The sequence below is a fragment of the Rattus rattus genome, chromosome 6 (assembly GCF_011064425.1).
Source record: "Rattus rattus isolate New Zealand chromosome 6, Rrattus_CSIRO_v1, whole genome shotgun sequence".
NCBI lineage: Eukaryota > Metazoa > Chordata > Mammalia > Rodentia > Muridae > Rattus > Rattus rattus.
Window position 1 is genome coordinate 9,865,789 of NC_046159.1, and position 23,398 is coordinate 9,889,186.

A 23,398-nucleotide genomic window follows, 5' to 3' on the forward strand; every position below is an offset into this window, starting at 1 on the left:
AAGCTTCAGAAGTAAAGCTACTATGGAACATTTAAAAGTCGCGGATGCAATGATTCTGGCCTCAGAATGAGACTGGGGAGTTACAGTTATAGCTTGCACACTGTGCACCTCGACTTGGCTATGTGCTTCTGTCCGCACACAACGACAACTGCGTGGGCTTCATTAACCACGGGGTGAGTGCAACGACCAGCCTGTTTTTGCTTCCCTTTTTGTCAGCGGTGAGACTGCAAACTATTTTATTGATCTCTTCGCTGTTTGGCACTTTGAGTTACGGATGATAGGGAGACACCAGCTTTATCACCTGTTGCTTTTCCATGACATCTATTAAAGAATGGTAGTCCGCACTATCGACCTAATGTATACGGAATGTGGCTCCTCATTAAATACCTAGGGTAATCCTAGGTTTTGTGCAGGGTAGATATAGCTGCAGAAAACAAAATGAGGTTATGGAAAATACACATTATCCTACTTAGCTTCTCTGGCATTGTGATGAAGGTCTTAGCAAAAGCAACTTGTGGAGGAAAAGTTTTGTTCCACCTTACATGTTTCAATTGCAAGGGACAGAAACTACAGCAGGACTCTGGAGGCAGGAACCAGGATCAGGCTGTGGAAGAATGCTGCTTATTGGCTCTGTCTCCTTGGCATGCTGTCTTATATAACTCCAGATGACCTGCGTAGGGGTTGACGCCGCCTTAAGTGGACTGGAACCTCGATCATCAGCCATCACTCAAAAAGCGAGTCACAGATGATATTCCATCTGAGGCCCCTCTTCCTAAGTGATTCTAGTCCAACGAGCACAAAGAACGAAAACTTTGACCAGTTATCCTTTTATCTCAAATCCCAACTGAGGTGGTGTATAAATCAGAGTTTTCTCCTAGGTAAGTTGGTGGCATAGTGTAAAGGCTCGGAAAGCTCGTGGCTTGGTTTAAATGTAAGCTCACCAGTTGTGTGTCTGAAACCCGAGGGAATTACAATGCGAAGTTGTTTCTATTAGCATTTGATTACCAGAATTGTGACTATTAAATGTTTTAGATAAAGTGTCTCAGATAAAAACACATGATTATATGTGTTTATACGTGTTAACACGTGCATATATGTCAGTGTATTAGAATTGTACGGATTTAAGATAGACCTTGGATCAAAGGATTTTAGCTCTTAACTAAGTTTGTCTGATATGCGTGTGTGTGTGTGTGTGTGTGTGTGTATGTGTGTATTTATGTGTATGTGTGTATGTGTGTATGTGCATGTGCGTGTGTGTTCATGTGTATACGTGTGTGTGTGTGTGTGTGTGTGTGTGTATGTGTGTGTGATTATATATAGGTATGTGCATCTGGATGCTAGTGCTTGTGGAGGCCAAAAGATGGCACTGGGTCCTCTGGAGCTGAAGTTATGGTTGTCGGTAGCTGTACATGGGGTCCAAAGATTCAACTTGGGTCCTCTGCAAGTGCAACAGAAGGTCTTAACCACTGAGCCATCTCTCCAGCCTCTGAGTACTTTGATTTATATGAGCCACAGCACTAGTGATTTGTGAACTGCATCAGTCAATAAATTGTTTTACCGCCATGCAAATTAGAGCCACAGATTTCTTCTTCATTCCCTGTGTCCCTGTGTGGCAATAAAATACTATAATTTTAGCTTTTCCTGCAACATGGGGGGAAATTTGAAGAAACATAGGCTCATTAGTGTTGAGCTATCAGTTGGACTTCGTGATATTACTCCACCTAGATTTTAGATACACAGCCAGCCCCGCAACTGTCAACAACGCCTGAGCTAGAAGCAGATCTGGGAGAAATTTCTAAACAGCTCTCTTTTGGCCTCATTATGTTACATTCCACACTGATATATTGCCCGCTGATGTGCCACCTTCCTTTTTTTTATGATGAAACACCTCATACCATATATATATATATATATATATATATATATATATATATATATATATATATAAAATCACAACGCAAGAAATCTGTTATCTGATGGAAGTGACAGGGCATTGGGATTTTTGCTTAAAGCAGGTAATTGGAAGATTCTGTAGATGAGACCTGACAAAATATCAAAGTTCACGCCAACTGTGCAATTTGGGTTGGGAGTATTTCAAGACATCACACGGGGAATAAAATTCGCATCTAACAGCATGAAATTGTATCATTAAGACACACTCATCCCTTTCCTCGCAGATTAGTATATGCAGTTATGAATATTAATCTAGCCAGATTTAAGCAACTCTGACGGGGACATAAATAGTCTTCCCACAGGACAAGAATGATGCTATTTTTCTGCCATCCGTGGCCCTCGTTTACATTCTATGCTTTGGGTTTCTACGTGGGTATGTGGGAGTGTGTGCGCGTGATGACCTCAGTCTCTCACGAACTCTTTTCTTAAGAAACCGATTGGCTCGTTGAGGTGAGTGTATTTGTCTTCCCTGGATGCTATAACCAGATAATACCGTAAGTATCATATGCTGAGTGCATTGAAATCATAGTGACCAAAAGGTTTAAGTTCAAGGGGAGCATCTGCCTAAAATGAAGTCAGTTGCCTTAAGTTGTATTTCAACAGAGATGGGGGAAGGAAAAAGGGAGAGGGGAAGTCTAACCTCTGCCTGAGTGGGTACTGATTTCATAAGAACCCTGCTCTCTGATCTCTTCTAAGTGTGAGTGTACCCATTGACTTTATCCCCTAACCCTAACCCTTGAAGGTTAAGACTTCAGCTTTTGGTTGTACAAGACAAATGTCCAGTCCGTCTCCATAAGGTCGGTTTCAGTTACAAGTTCATGTTATTGTTTCAGTCTGGATTATTAAGGAATTTTATGAAAATATTTTACCTTGTTTTAATAACTATGCTGAAACGCACACCTGCTCATTAAGTTAAATAATTCCACTTTGACAGTGAGCCGTCAAGATAGAACCATGGTCCTCAAAGGCGTCTACGTGCCAAATTGAAACCCCACATTCAGAAAGTCTTACCTTCCGGGATAATTTTCCTGGAGTGTCCCTGCTTCTCTGGAGATGGAGTTGAATGACAGATTTACTTTTCTGAAATATTTTGTGGCTCCCTAGACAGTGATCCCTGGGGAGGAAGAAGGAGAGGCACAATCATATTTTCACAGACTATCGCACACTGTGTAAAGGCGTGCTTCCCTGACGCCTTGGCTGCCTTGTTTGCTTAAGGGGATGGGAAGGTTAGGGTCTGATGTACAGGAATCTGGGAAAGGGAATAACATTTGAAATGTAAATAAATACCCAATTTAATAAAAATTAAAGAAAATAGAAAATAAAATAAAACTAAAAAAAACTTGGTCTGATAAGTCTCGCAATGATAAGCTGTGAGTGTATGCATGTGTATGTGTTTCTCCATACATATGTGTATGTGCATGATTTTATATCATAAATACATTTGTGTAATGTGTAGAAATAGATGCTGAAAGAGAATGTGCATCTCTAGCAGTGTATCCCAACATAGTCTGTTTTCTAATGCAATAAGGTAGAAAATTATTAAATGGGTACATTGAATTAAAGGATACTCTATGCATGGTCAGAGTGGGTTTCAGCCAGCCACCGCAGCATGCCACAGGGTGGTCAGATTGATGCTATGATGTCCGAGGGGACCATTTCATCCCGTAAGCAGACTGATGTCGTGGAGACAGCATGCATTTTGCACACGTATTTACCAGCTCTATTGCATTAGGTATGGCAATTAAACTTAACTCTCTCGAGTTAAATGCCATCTTCCTTAGAACCCATATACTAATGTTTAGACCAAAAGATCAACAAGGAAATTCTGTTTAATTGACTTTATGATCATGAATACATTTTTAGGTGTCTGTTTGCATCCTAATGAGAGAGAGAAAGAAAAAGTGTGGGTTTGGGTAGGTGGAGAATTGAAAGGGATCTCTGAGGAGCCGAGAGAGGGGAAACCATAATCAGAATATATTGTACTAAAGATCTATTTCCAATAAAAAGAGAAAAGAAAATTAAATGTAAGCCCCCACTTTGTATTTTGGGGCACGTGGATCTGCCTTTTTCTTTCTGTCTCTCAACATTTTTCCCTGTAAATTTGTTCTCCAAATTCGAATGACATGATGGTCAAAGTTAATTTCCAGTTAAAAACGTGCTGTATTAAATAAAAATGGACCCTTCTGTGAGACGAAGGGCTGTTGCTGTCTCTCAATATCAAATTTGACAACACGTTGAAATAATGCTCCATGCTTATTAAATAGATGTGAGTTAAAAGCAACACTAAAGTGTTTTCCGATTTGTTGTCATGATCTGTAAAGCACGTTTAACATCATGTGACCTTGCATTGGCTCCTGCAGTTCTGGGGGGAAACGAAAGGAAGGATAAAGGAAGCCTTGAAGAGGAGAAGAACCGTGATGTACAGAGTCCAGGAGAGGCGCACTCTCTGGGGAAAGCACCGTCACGCTAACCAGTGCTGATGAAGGGTAGAGAGACAGACGCTGTCATCTCAATTAAACACAAACACAGATGACACTTTCAAAGGGCGGCTTCTAGTTACTACAGGACTTCTTTTTCTTTTTCTTTTTGAAAATGTAGTTTTTTTAAATTTTCTTGGGTCCAACATTTCCCACTGCAGCTGTAAATTCTTGTATCTCGGGCTGTTGATTAGTGAAGAGGATGGATGCCGCTAATGTATGCAGTCCACGGGAACCTGGCTAAGTACAGAAATGCACGACAGATTACCAAGAAGATTTCAGGTAGTCATTTGGGGACCTTTACCCTGAAAACCTAGTAAATACCTGCAAAAATCTGTTTCCAGCAGTGTAGGCAAGAATAGTCTTTCGCTAACATGTTCTAAACTATCTACAACTTTAAAGATGACTTTTTATTTTAATTTATGTACATGGGTATTTCATCCACACGTATATTCATGCACCAGCAATGTCTATGCACCATGTGAATGCCGGGTGCCCATGGAAGCCACAAGAGGGCATCAGAACCCCTAGAATTAGAGTTACAGATGGTTGCGAGCCACCATGTGCTTGTTGGGAATTGAACCTGGGACCTTTGGAAGAGTAGAGTACCTAACCACTGAGTCATCTGTCCATCCCATCTTTATTATTTTCTGTTGAGAATTTGCAATTGTCATTCTTATATCTAACTGCTATATTACTTTAGATTTAGTTTAGTAATATGGTTTTTTACAGCCTAGTGTTGAGCTGTTAAGTACAGTGGCCGGCCACTGAACACCCACTGCCAAATATTTATGTTCTTGGGCTGGCTACATGACAGGTTGTTGAGAAGGTTTGTCACAAGGTGCAATATGAAATATCTCAACAACAACTGTCAGTGTGTTGATATAATATTCCTGCTTATTGCTTTAAGAATCGGAAGAGCTAGAAATGTGGCACTGCAGTTGAAGGCACTGGCTAGTATTCCAGAGGACCCAAGTTTGGTTCTCAGCACTCACGTCAGGGTGCTCACAGCAGTCTATAGCGGCAGCCCCAGGGATTCGGGCCCTCGCTCTGACCTCCGTCATTGCCAGCATACAGTAGGACGTACACACACACAGAGCAACAGTACACATAACATCACAGATACACAAATATGGTGGATATTTTTAATGCATGAATATCTTTCTTCATTTGCTTCCTTTTCTATTTCTTTTTGTGACTTGAAAAAGAACATTAGGGCATGTGGTGTTTCTGTTGGATCATGTTAGACTAGAGACAATGAAGGAGAAGCCGGAGGCAGGCAGGGAGGAACATTCAAGTAGGTGTTCTGTGGAGCAGCGCAGACCAGAGAGGAGAGACAGCCACTTTCTGTTTGGGGATTCTAGGTCCCACAGAGAAATAGGAAGTCTAGTGTATGGAGAGAGAGAGAGGAGGGCATAGTGCGGCAACAGAGGTAGGCACTGTAGAAAAGTTGTAAGTACCAAGGAGGCCATGTTGGCAAGGTCACAATCATAGAGTGTGATGCTGAAATCACAGTGTCAGCTTGGATATCTAGATTTTACGTAGGTCCCCTGGACTTAGATCTTGATACAATTATGTTTTCAATTAGTCAAATTTCTAGGAATACAGGTGAAAGTTCATTTTTTTCTTCTTCATTTCTACCGGCCTATTACAATTTCCACACCTTCATTATTTATTCTCCCAACAAATCCTTGATCCTAGCTGTCTGCCGTTTGCTATGCTAAGTACAGCCAACCACATGGGTGATGTTTAAGATGAACACTGAAAGGTTAAATGCGTGTGCATGATTGCCCTGTTCCCTACTCATAAACACCTCATGTTCTTTGAAAGTATTTCATGGCACTATGTAAATGAGAATAATAAATAAACATAATATCAAAATGCTATGCGAATGCTTACATTTGTTTTATGGGAAAAGGATAATAGCAGAGGCACAGGTGTGAGTACTGATTCTCATTACAGCGAATACACCTTGCAAATCTCCACTTACAAGGGCGCTGTCTTTGAAATAAATATATAGCATTGTTTTGTAGGATAAAAAGGTTCGAAGGATTGTTTTCTTTTTTTCTATTTGAGACAAGATCTGTGTGGTACCTTTGAGAGATGTTCCTATTGTCTTGATTATTCTGAGTACTTGGTCCTTGGTTAATGCTCTGTTCAGGAAGGTTTGGGAAGCTGTAGGTCACAGATCCTTGCTGTAGGAAGTATGTCACTGGGGGGTGGGTTTTGAGGCTTTATAATCTCTCTCTCCCTCCTCCTGCCCCTCCCTCTCCCTGTCTCCCTCCTCTCCCCCTTCTCCTTCCTCCCCCTCCCTCCCTCCCTCCTTCCCTCCCTCTCTCTGTTCTCTCTGGATGTGTTGACTATGGGACGAGCCCGTTTCCGGTTCCCGCCACCCACCAGGCTTTCTCTGATTACTGCCGCGTCTTCTTTTCCACGGCAGACTCTCTTTTCCTAGAATCATCAAATAAATAAAATAAATCTTTTCCTCTTTAAGTTGATTTTCTCGGGGTATTTTATTACCGCAAGAGAAAATTAACTATTATAGTCTCCATTTGATGACCAATAAGCTCCCAAACTCTTGAGAGTCCTTGGGCCTCAACAGTTCAGTGTGCTGGGGTTACATAAACCGCACTAAGTAAACGCTTATTCTCACATTAAAAACAAAAAAGTTCTGGGTTGCGATAGGACTCAGTGAGAAATGGTCTTTTAACAATCAGGAGGTGGGGGATCAATATCTGGTACTCCAGCAAAAGAATCATTCATCAGCGCACTGTGAAGTGTGCACTACTGGAAGAACTAGAACGCTTTGATTTTCCGAATACTGAGAGACAGGGTCACCGGCAGCTTTTAGAAATTTGGGGGTTGGGGGTAAGATTCAGGGGTTTAGCTGGACTTTTGACACTTCCTCTAAGCAGGCCATTTATATAAGGTGAATATAGCCAAATGTTAAAATATTAATGTGGTAGTTAATATTGTCTCCCTGCCTGGATGTAGAATCATCGAAAAGAAAAGTCTCCGGCAGGCCTGAGAGGAATTTTCTTCCTTCAGGTAACTGAAGTGGGAAACCCTTCCTAAAGTGGGCGGGCGGGACCACTGCACAGGCTGGGGTCTCAGGCTGTGGAGCAAGTCGGGCGCCAGTCTTCGTCACCTTCTGCTTCCTGACTGCAGGCGGGACTTCATGCTTCTGCACCTCAGCCTCCCCCGCGGCTGTGTCCCATGAGCTGAAGAAAACCCCACTTCTCTAAGTTGCCCCTTGTAAGGTGTTTTGTCACAGCCGACAGGGCCCAGATAAAAAACAAAATGGCATGATGGGCGTTTCTGCAAACCAGTGCTACTCGGTTACTGTTATTCCTCTTTCAGGGGAACATGGACAGTAAACGTTAAATGTCTTAAGTTAAAGACGTAATAACAGACTAAATTCCAATCCTTGGGCTGGGAAGCATGAGTTGGTTAGCAAAGGTCTGTCAGGGATTTGAAATGGAAGTTCTTCCATTGATGCCATCAGCTTTCCCTCTGTGGCGAAGTGGACAAGACAGAGTTTTATTTGTGCACTCGAACAATCTTTTTTTCTGATTACCTCCAGCTAATAAAAGGTAACTACCCATCATAGTCCTCATGCCAATGTGGTTTTATTTCTTTAGTGCAAAGAGCGTACACAGTATATTTAGCTTAAAAGAAAACTGGCTAAATACAATAAAACCTTTATTATCTCAGAGAAATATGTTTTGTCTCGGGGGAAGTCTCACTTGCAAAACCTTTGCTATTTTTTTAACACACCCACAACAATTAAAGTAATAACAATCTACAGAAACGCAGTCACCTACAACACAGAGACAATAAACACGTGATGCTAACGGTTTGTATCCTTTACAAAATTATATAAATATATGTATATATATATATATATATATATATATATATATATATATATATATATATATCCGTCTCTCCTCAGCCTACACAATATTGCAGCTCCTCCCCTAGGAGAACAGGTAGAGATCTGGTTCTATCTCAAGGTTTCATTTATTTCTCCAGCTAATCTCTAGGGAAGAGAAACACTCTGTAGACCTTACTAATCTAAAACAGTCAAGAACCCAGACTAAAATAGCACACATTCAATCCTTACCAAGGTTGAGTTACTATGGAATGCCAGGTTTCTCTCTCAAACCATTTATTTTAAGAGAAATCAGAAAACCGGGCTGGTTCAACATCAACTCTAATAGAATGAGGTTCGATAATTATTAGCCTTGGTGAATAGTGATTTAACCTGGTATCAGGGTATTGGCTGTTTCATGCCTGAGTATAATGAGTGTAGCAGCCCTACTCAGAGCTGATTTCTAATGCCCCTTTCCAAATGTCCTGCAATGGGTCTGTGGGTACCTTTATTAAATCTGTGGGTTAATGATGTTCTCTCTGCTAACCTCTCTCAGATCCTGAGCTGAAGTATGCGATGGTCTTCACACAAAGCACACAGCACTAACTCCAAGCGACCTGTGTTGCTCGAGTTGACTGGAAATCAAATACAAGCCTGTTACATGTTATTTTATTTTGTCAGCTAATTGTTATGAACAGCTACAACGGTTAACTTTAAAATTTAGAGAAAGCCCTGGGAGTGAACTGAAAACCAAAGCCACTCAGGATCCCTCTACTGGGTGAGATAAAATATGTTCTCAGCCATAGGAGAGGCCTCCGTGACAGCCTGATCCTGTCCATGCTATGACACCCTGGGCGCTGATGAATTAAGGTGCTTAACCAAAGTTCAAAACGTGTAACAGAATCTTTACATGTGGTAAAAATAATCAGTTCATTTGTTTGCTAAATGAAATCCTTAATTATGTTGAGGAGAAAAAAAGATCATACCCATGTTACCTAGAACCCAGAGTTTACTGCCTAATTAATATGCTATATTAGCTTAAACATTAATATGATATATTAGCTTAACCTGTAAGTGACTTAGTCTTTTCCTTACTGGAGGATACAGGTTTGGATTTGCTTTGAACACAAGACGTCCACACTCTGTAAGCAAATGCTTAAAGGCCAAATTCATACAAATGATCTAAGGCAATCTGAAAGTACTTGTAAAGGGAAAGATGTCAAGGTTATTTAAAATTCTGATTAAGGTGGGTTGATTTATTTTTTGACACAGGGTGTCATGTAGCCCAAGCTGGCCTTAAATTTGGTATGTAGGGGAGAGTGACCCTAGACTCCTGATCCTTCAGCCTCCACCTCCCAAGGGAGCCAATAGACCTGACTGAGATTTAATTTTTAAATAGAATTTTCTTATTGCAAGAAAAGGATTTCAGGGCTGGAGAGAGAGCTCGGCAGTTGACAACACTGGCTGCTCTTGCAAAGGACACAGGTTCAGTACCCAGCACCCACATGGTGGCTCCCAGTCCACTGTAACTGAAGTTTCAGGGGACTGCGTGCTGTGTTTTGGCCTTCAAGGGCACTTGCACTCATGTGCACACATCTATACACAAAGACACCGATATTTATGTCATAAAAAATGAAAACAAAATGAATACATCCTTTCTGCAGAGATAAAAAGAGGCTCTCTGGTGGGAAGCCGATCGATCTAATCGATGTTGATGCTGAATGAAGAGATAGATGCCGCCATATTAATTCAAATTTAAAGATATATTACTGCTCAAACCAAGGCTTCTATAGAGGCTCAAACCAGTTACTATAAGACTTCGATTTCTATTCTTCAAAAATATTCTTAATCTTCTGAGTTGTAGCGTTCCTTGACCGCAGTAACGTAAACAATAAGCGATGTTTGTTTTGTTTTAATTAAGATAAACCTCACTGCAGTGTAACCATAAAATTTAAAAAAAAAAGATATTCAGTTTCTCCACAGGAGGCCCTGGTGCTTTCCCACTGGCAGGGCAGTCATGATTTATTCAGCAAAAGCTTTGAAATAGAGCCAATTTTATTGTTTTACTCAGTAGGGGCTGAAGAGGATTATTTTAAAGATGAATTAGAAATTAAGACTGGCAAGGTCTTCGAGAGAAAAATTTTAAAAATTCACAGACGCATGGTAAGAAAAACTTGCATTCCTCATGGACGTTGGTCCCCAGACAGAGGGCCAACACCATGCGTGCACGTGGTAGCTCTCTCCGTTGATTATGAATGACCTGGGAGGAACACCTGCCTGAGATATTTCACGTTGAAAGGAAGGTCCAACTTGTCATTTCTCCAGAAGACGGAGACACAGTAAACAGGGGGTGAGTGTTCAACCATCAGGTGGTGGGCGCAACCTTCTGCCCCCGAGGACAACTAAATCGCACGACCTCACTGCAAGGTGCAGCTGGTGATTTTGATGGCATCAAAAGGCAGAGTGAGGCCAGGTGAAGTGGGTTACGGGAAGACCTCTCTCTCCATGGTTATCATCCTGGAGGCCAAGGAGCGGGAAGCTGGTGAACGACCTTAATGTTTTGTGAATGAACCGAGTGATTTCTGTCTCTCCTTTGCATTTCTACTTCATTCTGATGCCAATTTTGCTGACTCTACCATTCCCTATTTATATAAATATAGCATAAAATATTAATGAGTATTTTATGTGTTAAGCTTGTACGGGATTAGGATAAACCTGAAAAAGTTTCTGTTATGATTGGACTTACTCTCGATTCATAATATAGTGTATTATGTAAAATCCCATTTTCAAGGGGCAAGGAAGTTTGACAACAGAGTCTACCTTGCCGTGATGGTTTGCATAGGCTTGGCCAGGGACTGGCACTGTTAGGTGTGGCCTTGTTGGAGTAGGTGTGTCACTGCGGGTGTGGGCTTTAATACCCTCATCCTAGCTGCCTGGAAGTGCGTATCCTGCTAGCAGCCTTCACTGAAGATGTAGAACTCTCAGCTCCTCCTGCACCATGCCTGCCTGGATGCTGCCATGTGTCTGCCTTGATGATAATGGACTGAACCTCTGAACCAATTAAATGCTGTCCTTACGAGAGTTGCTTTGGTCACGGTGTCTGTTCATAGCAGTAAAACACTAGCTAAGACCCTGTCCTTGTCAGCACAAAGCGGTAACTTGTTTCCCATCGTGGAGATGCTTTGCTCGAAGCCGGTTAAGCAGGGACTGGCAAATGACAGTAGAGCAAAAGGATGTGGAAGTTCTGGAGGGAAATGTAGTGTCCTTAACTGTAGTTCTTATTTCCATTTGCTTTCCTGGTCTGCAGGAGCCTTGGTTTCCTCATAGCCTGAAGATCATCGTGGCTATCAACAGACACGCATTTCTGCTCCTATGTGCTGGATCTGCCATTGTTTCACACTGAGGACATTTCCTCTAGAGAACCCCACAGCTTCCTCAGATCCTGTATCCCATCTTACCACCTCCTCCTGCCTTGTGTTCACAGTGATCTCTGGGTGGGTGCCTTTCATTCCCCCGTTCTCTTGGTCCTTTCCTGTCAGCTCATGAGCATTTCCCCAATGCCTCTTAGGTGCATGTGTGCATCTCCATCGTTGCATCCAAGCCACCAGGCTGACTGGCCTTTCCCAATCCCTTATTTCCGAGATGGTGCTCTGTGTGCACATTTCCATCCTCCAGCTTAATGTTTCAGTGCAGACGAGCATTTTCTTGCCTGTGTTTATAAACGGTGTGTGTAAGAGTGTGGTGTTGCAGGAGGCCAGGAGAGCGTGTCAGCTGCCCGTGGCTCTAGAGTTACAGACGGCTGTGGTCATCATGCTTGCTGGTGCTGTGAACTGAACCTGGTCCTCTGCAAAAGCCACGGGCTAAGCCGAGCCCCCATCTTATGTCCTCGGTTCATTGACACCGTGCTTCCCCCACTGCAGTGATACTCATCTTACTCTTACTGACGTCATAGATAACTTCCCTGTTACCCAATCTCCTGCTGACTCCATTGTGTCACATACCTTTGACTTCAGTATTTAACTGCATTTTACTTGGTATTCACGACTTCCTCTTCCCTCAGGGTTCCTAGGCCAGCCTACTACTTTAAAATGACTTTTTCCTCAGTTTCCACTTTCTGACCCTCTTCTTCTTGTTATCAGTTAGGTGTAAATGTCCTTAAGGTCTTTTCTCTGGTCACTTTTCCTCTCTGATTCAGTTCTGACAGCAGATCTTAATGATGTGAAATAACGCATGTACCAGCTTGAAATAGATACCCCATAATGTTTACATATTTTGAAACAGCCTGTTCTGCGTGACAGATATATGGGCTTCCGATTGGAGAGGGTCAGCTAAAACTGCTTTCATGGGTTTTTCCAGTTTTCCTAAAACCATATTTGGTTACTACATATTGAATGCCTCCCAGTGCTACAGTTGATTAGAATCCTGTCTCCCCTAAACATCCACTTTCTTAAGAGTTGTGCTATTGACTCACTGTGTGATCTGGTCTTTGTTGTCTGTGTCTGCCTGTCTCTCACTACCTCAATACGACATGGAGTTCATGCTTCCCTGGTGGCTCCTGTGATTCTAACCCGGTCAATATTTCATATGACCGGTAACTACCCTTTCTTCATTCTTTTAGAAAATTTTTACTTTATTCTGAATTGTGTGTATATGCGTGAATCTGTGTCGGTTTACAAACATGAGCGTGGGAGCAAATGTCGGTCACAAGAGGGCACTGCAACTCCAGAGCTGGAGTTAGTGTTTCTGAGACAAACAAGTGTCGGTGCCGGGACCCAAATTCATGGTCTTGGCAAGAGCAGTGCTCACTTCTGATTACTGAGCTGCCTCTCCTAAGGCACGCTGATCTCAGAATCATGTTTAGTGTTTGTTTATGTCTGACAAAGTCTTGCTACACGTCTCACCCTTGCCTGGAACATATGACCGTGTAATCACTTTCTCAGTCTCAGGAATGACACACAAGTGTGAGCATGGGGGGAGGGCGGTTAAAGTGTTACATTTTAGCTACATTGTCATAGAAGGTAATTTTTACACATGTTTTCCTTAAGTTCCAGAAAATTTCATAATTAAAAATGAACAATTATCCGGTATTTATTTTATAGGTCTTCTTACAGTACAACTATTTTAATACAGAGTACACCTATTTAATACAGTATTACTAAAATGCAATTAATCAATACTATAAAAATCATTATTTTAATATGATATTTTAATACATGAAACTCGATATTTCATGATGTTTTTATTTAAAGGGGGATGTAAATTAAGGTATCAGTTTTGGCTTTATAAACTATAACACGCATATTTATATCGTTATTCATGTTACCATTTTAAAACCAGTTATGAATACCACATTTTCATTAAATTATCTTCCATGATCTGTGTTGCATTCAATTTGGAGTTATGTGGAAATCTAGCTGGGATTTCCCAGTTGATTTTTTTTTAACCTATGGGAAACTGAGGTATACCAAATATCAGTATATCCAAAATTCTTCATGTATTTATGAAATTTCCTTAGAAACATTTGTAGAGGCAAAGGGATGGGGGTGTAGCTCAGTGGTTAGGGAGCTCACTTGCCCCATTCTGTGCTTGAAGCTCTGCGCTCTATCAACTTACAAACCAAACGCAGTGGCTTGGTGTCCGTCTACACTCCCAGGGTCTTGGGAGAAGAGGCAGGAAGACCAGAGGTTGATGGTACAACAAAGGAAGTTAGAGGCCAGCCAGATAGACACCAGCTACGTCTTTAGAAAGGTAAGCAGACTGGCTAAACAGATTAAAGACATTCTAAAGTCACTTGATGAGTTTTTAAAACATCACTTCGGCTCCTGACGCACCCATTTGTGTCCTAACGACTGTTTGAATGATGACTGGAGGTTTTGCTCTGAACTTCATTGCCAGTGTTTTAACAATTCGTTATTCAAAAATGGCATTTGATTGCTTAACTGCATGCTTTTTTTAATTAAACCCTTTCAATATTCTTGTCCATTTCAGTGGCTACCTATATTCTTGAGCTTGCTTCTGTCTGTTGATAGTTATTTTGTAAGAACAAATTATTAGTGTGCCTTTTGTATTTAGAGGCCATGGAGACATTAATGCAATACAGTGTTCCTGCCCAGGTTTTGGTTATTGACTTTTTTGCGTTATTTCCCATTCAGCCTTTGTGTGTTTTTCTTTATCGGCCTTGATCTGGAGGCATTGGTTTCCACACATGCCTGGGCCAGGGAGATGGCAGGGGTCGTGTAGGAATCATCTGTGTGTTTTAATTCACTGACTAGACATGTGCACTGGTGGATCTTCATGCTGTTGTAATGGGCAACTCTGACCTCTGTCTCTACCCTTCCAAACTCCTGTAAAATGGCAGGTACTTTCCTGATAGCACAGCAGAAAGCACCATTGTCATTTCTTTCCTGTATGCCGCCCCAAGTGCTTTTCAGTGAGGAGTCACAGCAGTTCAAGCAAATACCAGTTTGAACTTATATTATTATAGTCATGTATGACCTTGAAGAAAGACAGAATGTTTCCATGCATAAGGCAGGGGGCACTATGGTAACCATCTCCTGCTTACCTGAGATTTAAATGTCTGGCCAACATGAGGCAAACCATTAGTGCTTACCGATGGGCGCTATTGTTAACACTGCAGTTCCACCAAATAGAATATTCCAGACGGATTGACGCTTCAGTATGAAAGCCTAAAGTATCTCTTATTTCATGATTAACTTATTGCATATTACATATGTTTCTTCTAAAGAAAGTGTTTTGATTTTTATGTGAATTGTATGCACAAATGTGTATGCAGGTATGGCTGACGTGGAAGGTATATGTGGGACAGAGGCCCCAAGTCACTCTCCACATTACTTCTGAGGCAGAGTTTCTCTCTTAACCTGAAGCTATTCATTTCAGATGGACTTGCTGGCCACAAGGCCTCCAGGACCCACTCGGTGTTGCTCTTAGCACTGGGGTAAGAGGACTGCCTTTCCATAGTGAGAGTTTGCATGAGAGCTAGGGGTATGAGCTCTGGTCTGCATGCCTGCAAGGCAAGCACTTCATTCACTGGGCTGATTCTCCAGCTCCCCAGAGAGCATCGTAAACAGATTTCTATATTCTTAATGAGAAAAACCTTTAGAAAGATGATATGCTAATTAACTAAAATAATAAAATCTAAATAGCATATTCATATTTCCTTAGATATTAGAAACAATGGTAATATTATCTGCATGCTAAACTGAATTACACCAATATTGGCAGACTTAAAGATATCCTATCATTTAGGCCTGCCAATATTGGCTGTCAATCATAGACTGAGGGAAAAGCAAACACCTAGTTGTTGAGTGTGTTAGACTCAAACAAATAAAGGATGTTTGTTTGCTTTGTGCTGGAAAGCGACGATGATTACAACGTGCTAATTAGTTATACCTTACAGCACAAGAAACACTCGGTTACACGAGTCACTCACAGGTGATCCGGTAGCTTAGATTACCACATTGTCTGTGATTCACTCACAGGACATTCTCAAGCGCGTCTGTGGTAGAACATAACCACGATGGAACTCTCAAACGAAAACCCTTTTTAGTCTCAGGAGATGTTTGTAAAGTAATCATTTAGAAACCAGAAGAAGGAACATGACTGCCAAACACTTTAGTATTTATATTCTGCTGCACAGAATTATTAATCTTTTCTTAAACATGCTTTGTATATTCAAGGCTGGTCTATAAGGAACATCAAGCCAATGATTTGTTGTGATAACTAAAAAAGTAATTAAAAGATCAAATAAATATTTAAAGTTTAATTCATGGCAAACTTTAGGTCGGTTCAGTGAACTAATTAAATCATTTAAAAGGCCTTTAGAATGTGTCGCTTTCTTCTCTGCATGTTATACTGTATCGCATGCTCATTTGTTTATATATATGTTTATGTTGTCCACTAGAACCCGCAGATGAGGAGGCTTGAAATACATTGCCTTTTAGGATTTCATGAGCTTTCTTAGTAGCAGAAGTTCAAGTCCATCCATTTTCCTGCAATTTGGCATCACATTTTTCTTTACAGCTGAATAGTATAGATATATATATATGTATATATATATGTTTTACATATATATGCAAAAATCATACATATGCTGACAGACACTTGGTTGGTTTAAATTAATTTCTATAGTTGATGACAATAAACAGGGAGGTTCAAATATCTCTGCGGTAGGCTAGGGGTTCTCTGACTACATTCCCAGAAGTGAAACAAATGTGTCATATAATAATTTTCTTCTGAAACATTTTATATCTTCACAGTTACCTCCACAATGACTTCATTAACTTGCACTCCCATCCACAGTGAATAAGGCTTCCTCTCTCTACACTTCCTCTCTACGATTTGTTGTCTGACTTTTCTATGGCGGTCCTCCTGACTGGAGTGAGGTAGTAGCTCAAAGTAGTTAATATTCGGGGACGTGGAAAAACTAAATGCAAGTAACAGACATGCGTTATGAGGGAGGATCTAAAGATAATATTTATCCTGTTATGGATAACTCTAACTCTGTTATGGATTCCTCATGTGTGTACTTGAGTGTGTGTGTGTGTCTGTCTGTCTGTCTGTCTCTGTCTTTCTCTCTCTGTCTCTGTGTGTGTGTGTGTTTGTGTGTATGTGTCTCTGTGTGTGTCTCTGTCTCTCTCTCTGTCTGTCTCTGTCTCTGTCTCTGCCTCTCTCTCTGTCTGTCTCTGTCTCTGTCTCTGTCTCTCTCTCTCTGTTTGTGTGTGTGTGTCTGTCTGTCTGTCTCTGTCTCTCTCTCTGTCTCTCTCTCTCTGTGTTTGTGTGTATGTGTCTGTGTGTGTGTCTCTCTCTGTCTCTCTCTGTATCTCTTTCTGTCTCCCTGTCTCTCTCTGTGTGTGTTTGTGTGTATGTGTCTCTGTGTGTGTCTCTCTCTGTCTCTCTCTTTCTCTGTCTCTGTCTCTGTCTCTCTCTCTCTCTCTCTCTCTCTCTCTCTGTGTGTGTGTGTGTGTGTGTGTGTGTGTGTGTGTGTTGAATAAATACAAAAGTACAAACTCAATCGGGGAAGTGTAAAATCCAGTGTAAAGCTCAACAACTCTGGAATGGCTACTTAATTATCTATAAGTTCAGCAAGATGTAAAGACTTTAGGCCTAGTTTATTTCAGTGTGTTATGATTTTCAAAGTTTATAAGAAAAAATCATAGATATAAATATAAATCAAAACTTACTGTTTTAGGGAATTATTGCAATTCTTAATCTTAAAAATTCTTACTTGAAAAATCATTATTTGATTAACATGCTTATACTATGCTAGATCAAAACAAAAGAATTAATTCATACTCCAGACTATTACAGGTAGGGTGAGCAACAGGTCTTGAGTTTTAAAACTGAAACTCTCTTTCCCTGGAGATCACCATTCTTAAATAAATAAGTTAGATTGACACCCCAGTCAGAGTTTATGTAAAGTATCTTTGCTGGGCTGGAGAGAGAGCTTAGCCCTAAAGAACACCTGCTCCTCTTCCAAAGGACCTCGGTTCAGTTCCCAGCATCCTCATGACGGCTCACAACCTCCTGTAACTCCAGTTCCAGGGGATCTGATGCCCTCTTCTGGTCTCCATCGGCACTGCATACACACCGTGCACAGATATTCATGAAGGCAAAACACTCACACACATAAAAGTACATGAACCGTTATATCTATAAATAAATATACAATAAAATAAAGCAACACAAAAGGAAAAGTACCAATGATCCACGACATTTCCAAATCTCCACAAAGAGGTTAAAATTAATTTGTAAGTTATGACATGATGTCAAGGGGCTGAGTGTGTCTATAATAGTTTTCCCAGCAAGCGTGAGGCTCCGAGTTCTTTCCCCAGCATGGTGTCTCTACTAGTTACTTTCCTCACGGCTTTGTCCAAATGAAACAGTGAATAAAAATGGCTTAAGGGGGAAGGGTTTATTTCAGCTGAGGATTTTAGAGGATACCACCCATCCTGTCAGGGAAGACCTGGTAAGTCGGCTCCGTTTGTCTACATGGGAGCTTATGGCTGGGGGTTCTCACATCCTGGTGGACCCGGGAGCAGAGGCAGACCGGAACTGCAGGTGAGTACAACTACAACCCCCCACGTGACTGGTACCCACCAACTGGAAACTACATCCGGGTGATTTCCAAGCACCACAAACCCGCCCGCCCCATTAGCTGGAGACCAAGCGTTCTAATACCCAAGCCTGTGGCCAGCATCTCGCATTGAAACCGTTAACACATCCTCGCCACTCGAGAGCAGAGCGAAGGTAATGTTTGCGAAATGTCTTTTTAAAACACAACAAAACAGAGCCTTGCGGCTTGAAACTGACAAATTACAGCAACCAAAATTGACTTTAATAAGATACTTACGTCTGTAAAAATTCCTCAGAACCGCATATACTTAGAAGATACTCTTTGGGGGAAAGCTGCTCATTTGCACATGAAAGTAGAATTTCGGCAATTAGGTCTTTGACAAGATAATTAGCTGCAAAACAAAAGTGGATAATATGGGTGAGAAAGAGCTCAGGAAATACCCACTGTGAAGCTTCTAAGCACAAACCCTGATAATCACGTTATGAAATATTGTAGCCAGCTAGCTCCGTCCAGGGGAATTAACGCACACCACATTTGTTTGTCCGTTTATTGCATTCGTGGCTACTTCAGATAGAGGCTGCTTGCAATCATTTCAAGCTCAGTTCTGAGTGAAGGGAAAATTTCAAAGCCGGGTATCGCATTTCTCCTATCAAAACCGTTTGGTTTTATTATGGCTCCACACGAAAGATACTCTCGGGACGCTGGGGCGATGGCTCTGCAGCTAAATATACTGTCTGCTCTTCCAGAGGACGCGGGGTCCATTCACAGCACTCACAGGGCTGTTCCCTGACTCCCGTCTGTAACTCCTGTCCTAGGAGATCCAAGGTTGTCTTCCATGGGCATCAGGGATATACACATAGACATGAATGCAGGCAAAACACCCATCAATAAAATAATAAAATAAAATAAAAAATAAAACCAAAAAGAGATATGATTGGGTTGGAGAGTTGGCGTAGTGGCAGAGACCACCTCATTATCAACCTCTGGGGCAGCCTAGGTAAATGTAACCTTCGTTCCAGGGCTATGGCGCCTCCTGCTGGCCAGAGCAGGCACTGCATGTACATGTCGCCAGTGTACACCCTTGGACTCACACATATAAATATAAAACAAATTAAATTTAAAAAAAAACAAAATATTTTTAAAAGATGTGTTATTATTGCCTTGATATTAAGATAATATCAAGGTTCTTGGCGTTTTATGCTAAGTCCTGGATATAATACAGACGTCATCATTCTCAGTGAATTTATGAAGACAAGTTCTTCATCCTCTGGGGCTCAGTTTCTTTATTAAAGAGTTTGGATTGCAATAGTTCCTGCCCGTTAGGAATCTTATACGTGAGGTTAACACGTATAAGACAGATTAATGTGGCTGATTTATTTAAACGTGCCATGCCCACATTTTTAGTGTGAGCCAAGGGATTTGATCACTGAGCGAGTGCAGTTGACTCTTACAGCTGGTAAGGGCTTTTAGTAGAGAACTTCCAATGGCCAACTGCTTTGTTCAGTAGCGTTTCATCTGTAATTCTGTATCTGGTTTATTTTACAATCAGATTTTTTCCCCTTCTACCTCCTTTTTTTGTAAATGACTTTGAGCGAAACTCGGTAACGTAGAGTGGCAAAAATGGCATTGCTGTGACCAAAAAGGAGACACAAATGTAAAGTGTATATTTTTATGGTAGATCAAGATGTCATCAAAGAATGTATTTGAAAAACCAAATAGTAGAGTTCCTGAGGGAGTGATGGACGGCCATGCCTTGCCCTGGCACAGAGGGTCCTCACCATATCACAACCTGGGGACTCTGAAAGAACAGTGTGGATTAAATTTAGCTCAAAGTAAGACCACAGGCAAAATCCCTGGCAAAGGACTCTGGAAAACAGCAGAGAAAGCTGCTGGTACATGGTGGCTAGACACCGAGACTTTACTTTCCTGTTGCCAGGACTATGGGTGCTGCCCTACATGATACATTGTTGCTTAGATACGGATCTCCTCTTGATGTTCCTGCGAGGCCCCATAGCCCACTGTCCACCTCTCTCCCCCACACTTTAGTTTTGCTGGAGCAGAAGAGTCTGAAATTTACTTTCAAACAAGGACAGTTAGTACAGTACTTCTAAGTGTTTCGACTAGCTTTGGAATGAGGAGACCTAGTTTCTATGTTTGGGGGGTTGGGGAAGAATGCAGGAGAGAAAGTCACAAAGGTGATTCGGTCCTGGAAATCTGGATTCCCCCAGTTCTAAGCCCTCAGCCCACCAGGATGAGAGCTTTAGAGAATTGTCTGCTGAGCGTCTATGACGCAAAGGCTCCAGCCACCCGTGCCTTATAGGTCTAGACCTGAAGCCACCATCTGTATCCCGGAGTCTTCAGATCATTGAACGAGCCCCTCATTTGTATATTGTCAACACACATACCAGGGCTTCCTTTGTGTGGATTTTACACCTGTATTTTTATTTTAGCCCGCAAGAGAATCATTCTAAACATCCTGTGTCATCTCTCATTTCACGTAACTCTCCTCATTTTTTAACCCTTAATTCCCCAGCAACTTCAGCCACTGGACCCTGGTAATGTGCTGGTTAGATAAAAAATGGAAGACCATCGGCTGGAGAAACACAATTCTGCTCTTAAATATTGGGAGCTGGGTCTATTAAGAGATGGGCTGACTGTGCATTGTTGGAGAAATGGCACGTATGCTTAAGAACTTAGCTTTTTATCATCATCATCATCATCATCATCATCATCATCATCATCATCATCATCATCATCATTTTGGAAATACAAGCCAGTGAATCAGCAGAGAACAAGGCAGGGATAACTGCCAGGGAAAGACGAGCTCGAGGCTATAAGGAAATTGTAAGCTTCGACATTTGCGTCATAAGTACATTCCTATGTCTTTGATGCTTTTTTACACTTAAACTCTGTAAGGAATGCTGACTTTGTTTAAAAATATCTTCTCTTTTGCCTCAGCCAACAGGAGTCTTCAAACCATATGGTTTTAACAGGTATATCAACACACCGTGTCTGTCTGTTGTTAACTGTATTTACTCAAAGCCTCAACTAGAGCAGAGGAAAAGGGAATATTTACAAATATTAACCAGCGAATACATTTCCCAGTCCCTCGTGTGACTGAAAATGCTTTCCTCTTGTTAAGTAATAATCTATGTAGTTGACGGCAGACACTTAACAAATGACCACTGCTTTCTAAAATAACGGACCATAGCACAAATACAGGGCATTGCGTAACTTTAAAGGTATCTTCAAGTATAAAGAAGAAAATGTCTAGTAAGACTCATCCTCGGTCAACAGTACTGATCATTGGGATAGTGTGGGTCGCACAGGGTTTTTAAATTTCTCGTGGTGGGACCAGACCTCCTCTAACGTTCTTCCCCACAGTTTATTCACCCACCTGAACAAAGTACTTGTTCCCGCTGAGTAGGAAACGGTGTTTTCAGTCATACACCATCTTTATCTTGAATATTTTAGAAATTCGACTTATTTTAATTGCACAGAAAACCTGCACCACCTGCTATTATTCACAACAAGGAAACAAAGACTTTTCTGGAAAGCTATGGGAAGGGAGTAGGTGTTTCTCACTCAGATGTCTACAATTAATAGCGCATGGCTGTTTTCCTCTGATTTTCCTTCAGGGCAAAATGGCGTTGAACAGTGGTTCTTTCAGTGAGTTGAAGGCGATCCGTGAATACGAGTTTTCTTACCGGGTGGCTTAAGAAGAAGAAGCCGTGCCGACTTATCAGTGGAAATTTTAACTCTGAACTGGGTGTCAGCGAAGAGCCGAGATGGATAGGCTGTGGTGATGGCCCAGATCTTCCCGGAATTGGAATTAGTGTCACTTGCATGATATAGTCCTCTTATTCTGAAAAGCATACGTAATGGAAAAATAAGCTTAGGGCCGGATCTGCATCATTCTTCTGAAACATCACCCAATCGTGAGAACGCCAGCAGCATGAGAACAACAGGAAAACCAGGAGACAGCCTCCTCTGTCTGTGACATGGGACACTTATTGAGGTTGCTTTGGTGTCCATTACAATCACTGCAAGAGCAAAGGCAGGGGCAGCTCATAGGCTTCTGGGGGATGCACCGTCATAAATAATTAATACTATGTTTTCCTAGCTGCCAAGACAGGAATTCACCCAGAGTGGCATCACTTGTGTCCCTGACTTCCCTCCTGATGCCTGGACCTCCTCTCTCGTGTTCCCTTCACACCCAGTTCCCTCAAAGTTGTAAACACACCCCAGATATGAGTAAGTAAATTAATTCTTTAGCTTGTGTGTAATTCACAAACACTGCTCCTGTTTCTTTATTATCTTAAAAGTTGTAGATTTTACAAAGATAAATTGTATTATAAGGACATGTACGAGCCAAAGGGTTGCTAAAAAGCTAATCCTTGGACACTTTGAGTTCGAATCCCCCTGCCTCTGCTTTGGGATAGTAGAGCCAGAGGCAGACTATGTGACTTGGCTCTTTGTCCACACAAAAGGAGCCATTACCACCTATTTTAAAGGATTTATGTGAGGGCTAAAAGAGAAAAGGCATAAAAAATTTACAGGCTCTGCGGCCATGTGAAGTGTTATAATAATCATTATGTGTTTCCATGGTTGGTCCCAGTAGGGCCATGTTTTATGTCAATATAGAACACATTATGAAGACATTAACAAATACAAAATGCCTCTCACAGTGAAGTCAAATCTTGTCATTATTTTTTGTGTTGGTTATACTGACATCTAAACTCTCCTTAAATGGAAAATTATGGTTCAGTAGTCATCTTTGGATACTTTGTGTTGTGGTTTATATAAAGTATCCTCCACAGCCTCACAAGCCCATGTGTTTGAACACTGGGTAGCCAGATTGTTTCCCACTTTATGGTGATAGGAAGACTTTTAGGATGTGGAGCCCACCCGGAAGAAGTGGGTAGTGTGGGGCCTGGGGGGTACAGCCTAGATCCACTTCCTGATGCCTCCCTGCTTCAGATATTAGCACTGGTAATAACA

The 23,398-nt window shown here is 41.5% G+C and overlaps 1 protein-coding gene across 3 annotated transcripts in view; it reads right to left on the reverse strand.

The window, feature by feature from the left end:
• Pik3c2g (phosphatidylinositol-4-phosphate 3-kinase catalytic subunit type 2 gamma) overlaps nucleotides 1-23,398 on the reverse strand; it is a 295,422-nt gene that overhangs the window by 266,020 nt on the left and 6,004 nt on the right. For all 3 annotated transcript variants that reach the window (XM_032907317.1, XM_032907319.1, XM_032907318.1), the window contains exons 3-5: nucleotides 22,105-22,262; nucleotides 18,674-18,788; nucleotides 2,965-3,067 (exon numbers count right to left, since the gene is read on the reverse strand). In XM_032907317.1, the coding sequence (XP_032763208.1) occupies nucleotides 2,965-3,067; nucleotides 18,674-18,788; nucleotides 22,105-22,262 (376 nt within the window). The remainder of the gene's footprint in view (nucleotides 1-2,964; nucleotides 3,068-18,673; nucleotides 18,789-22,104; nucleotides 22,263-23,398) is intronic.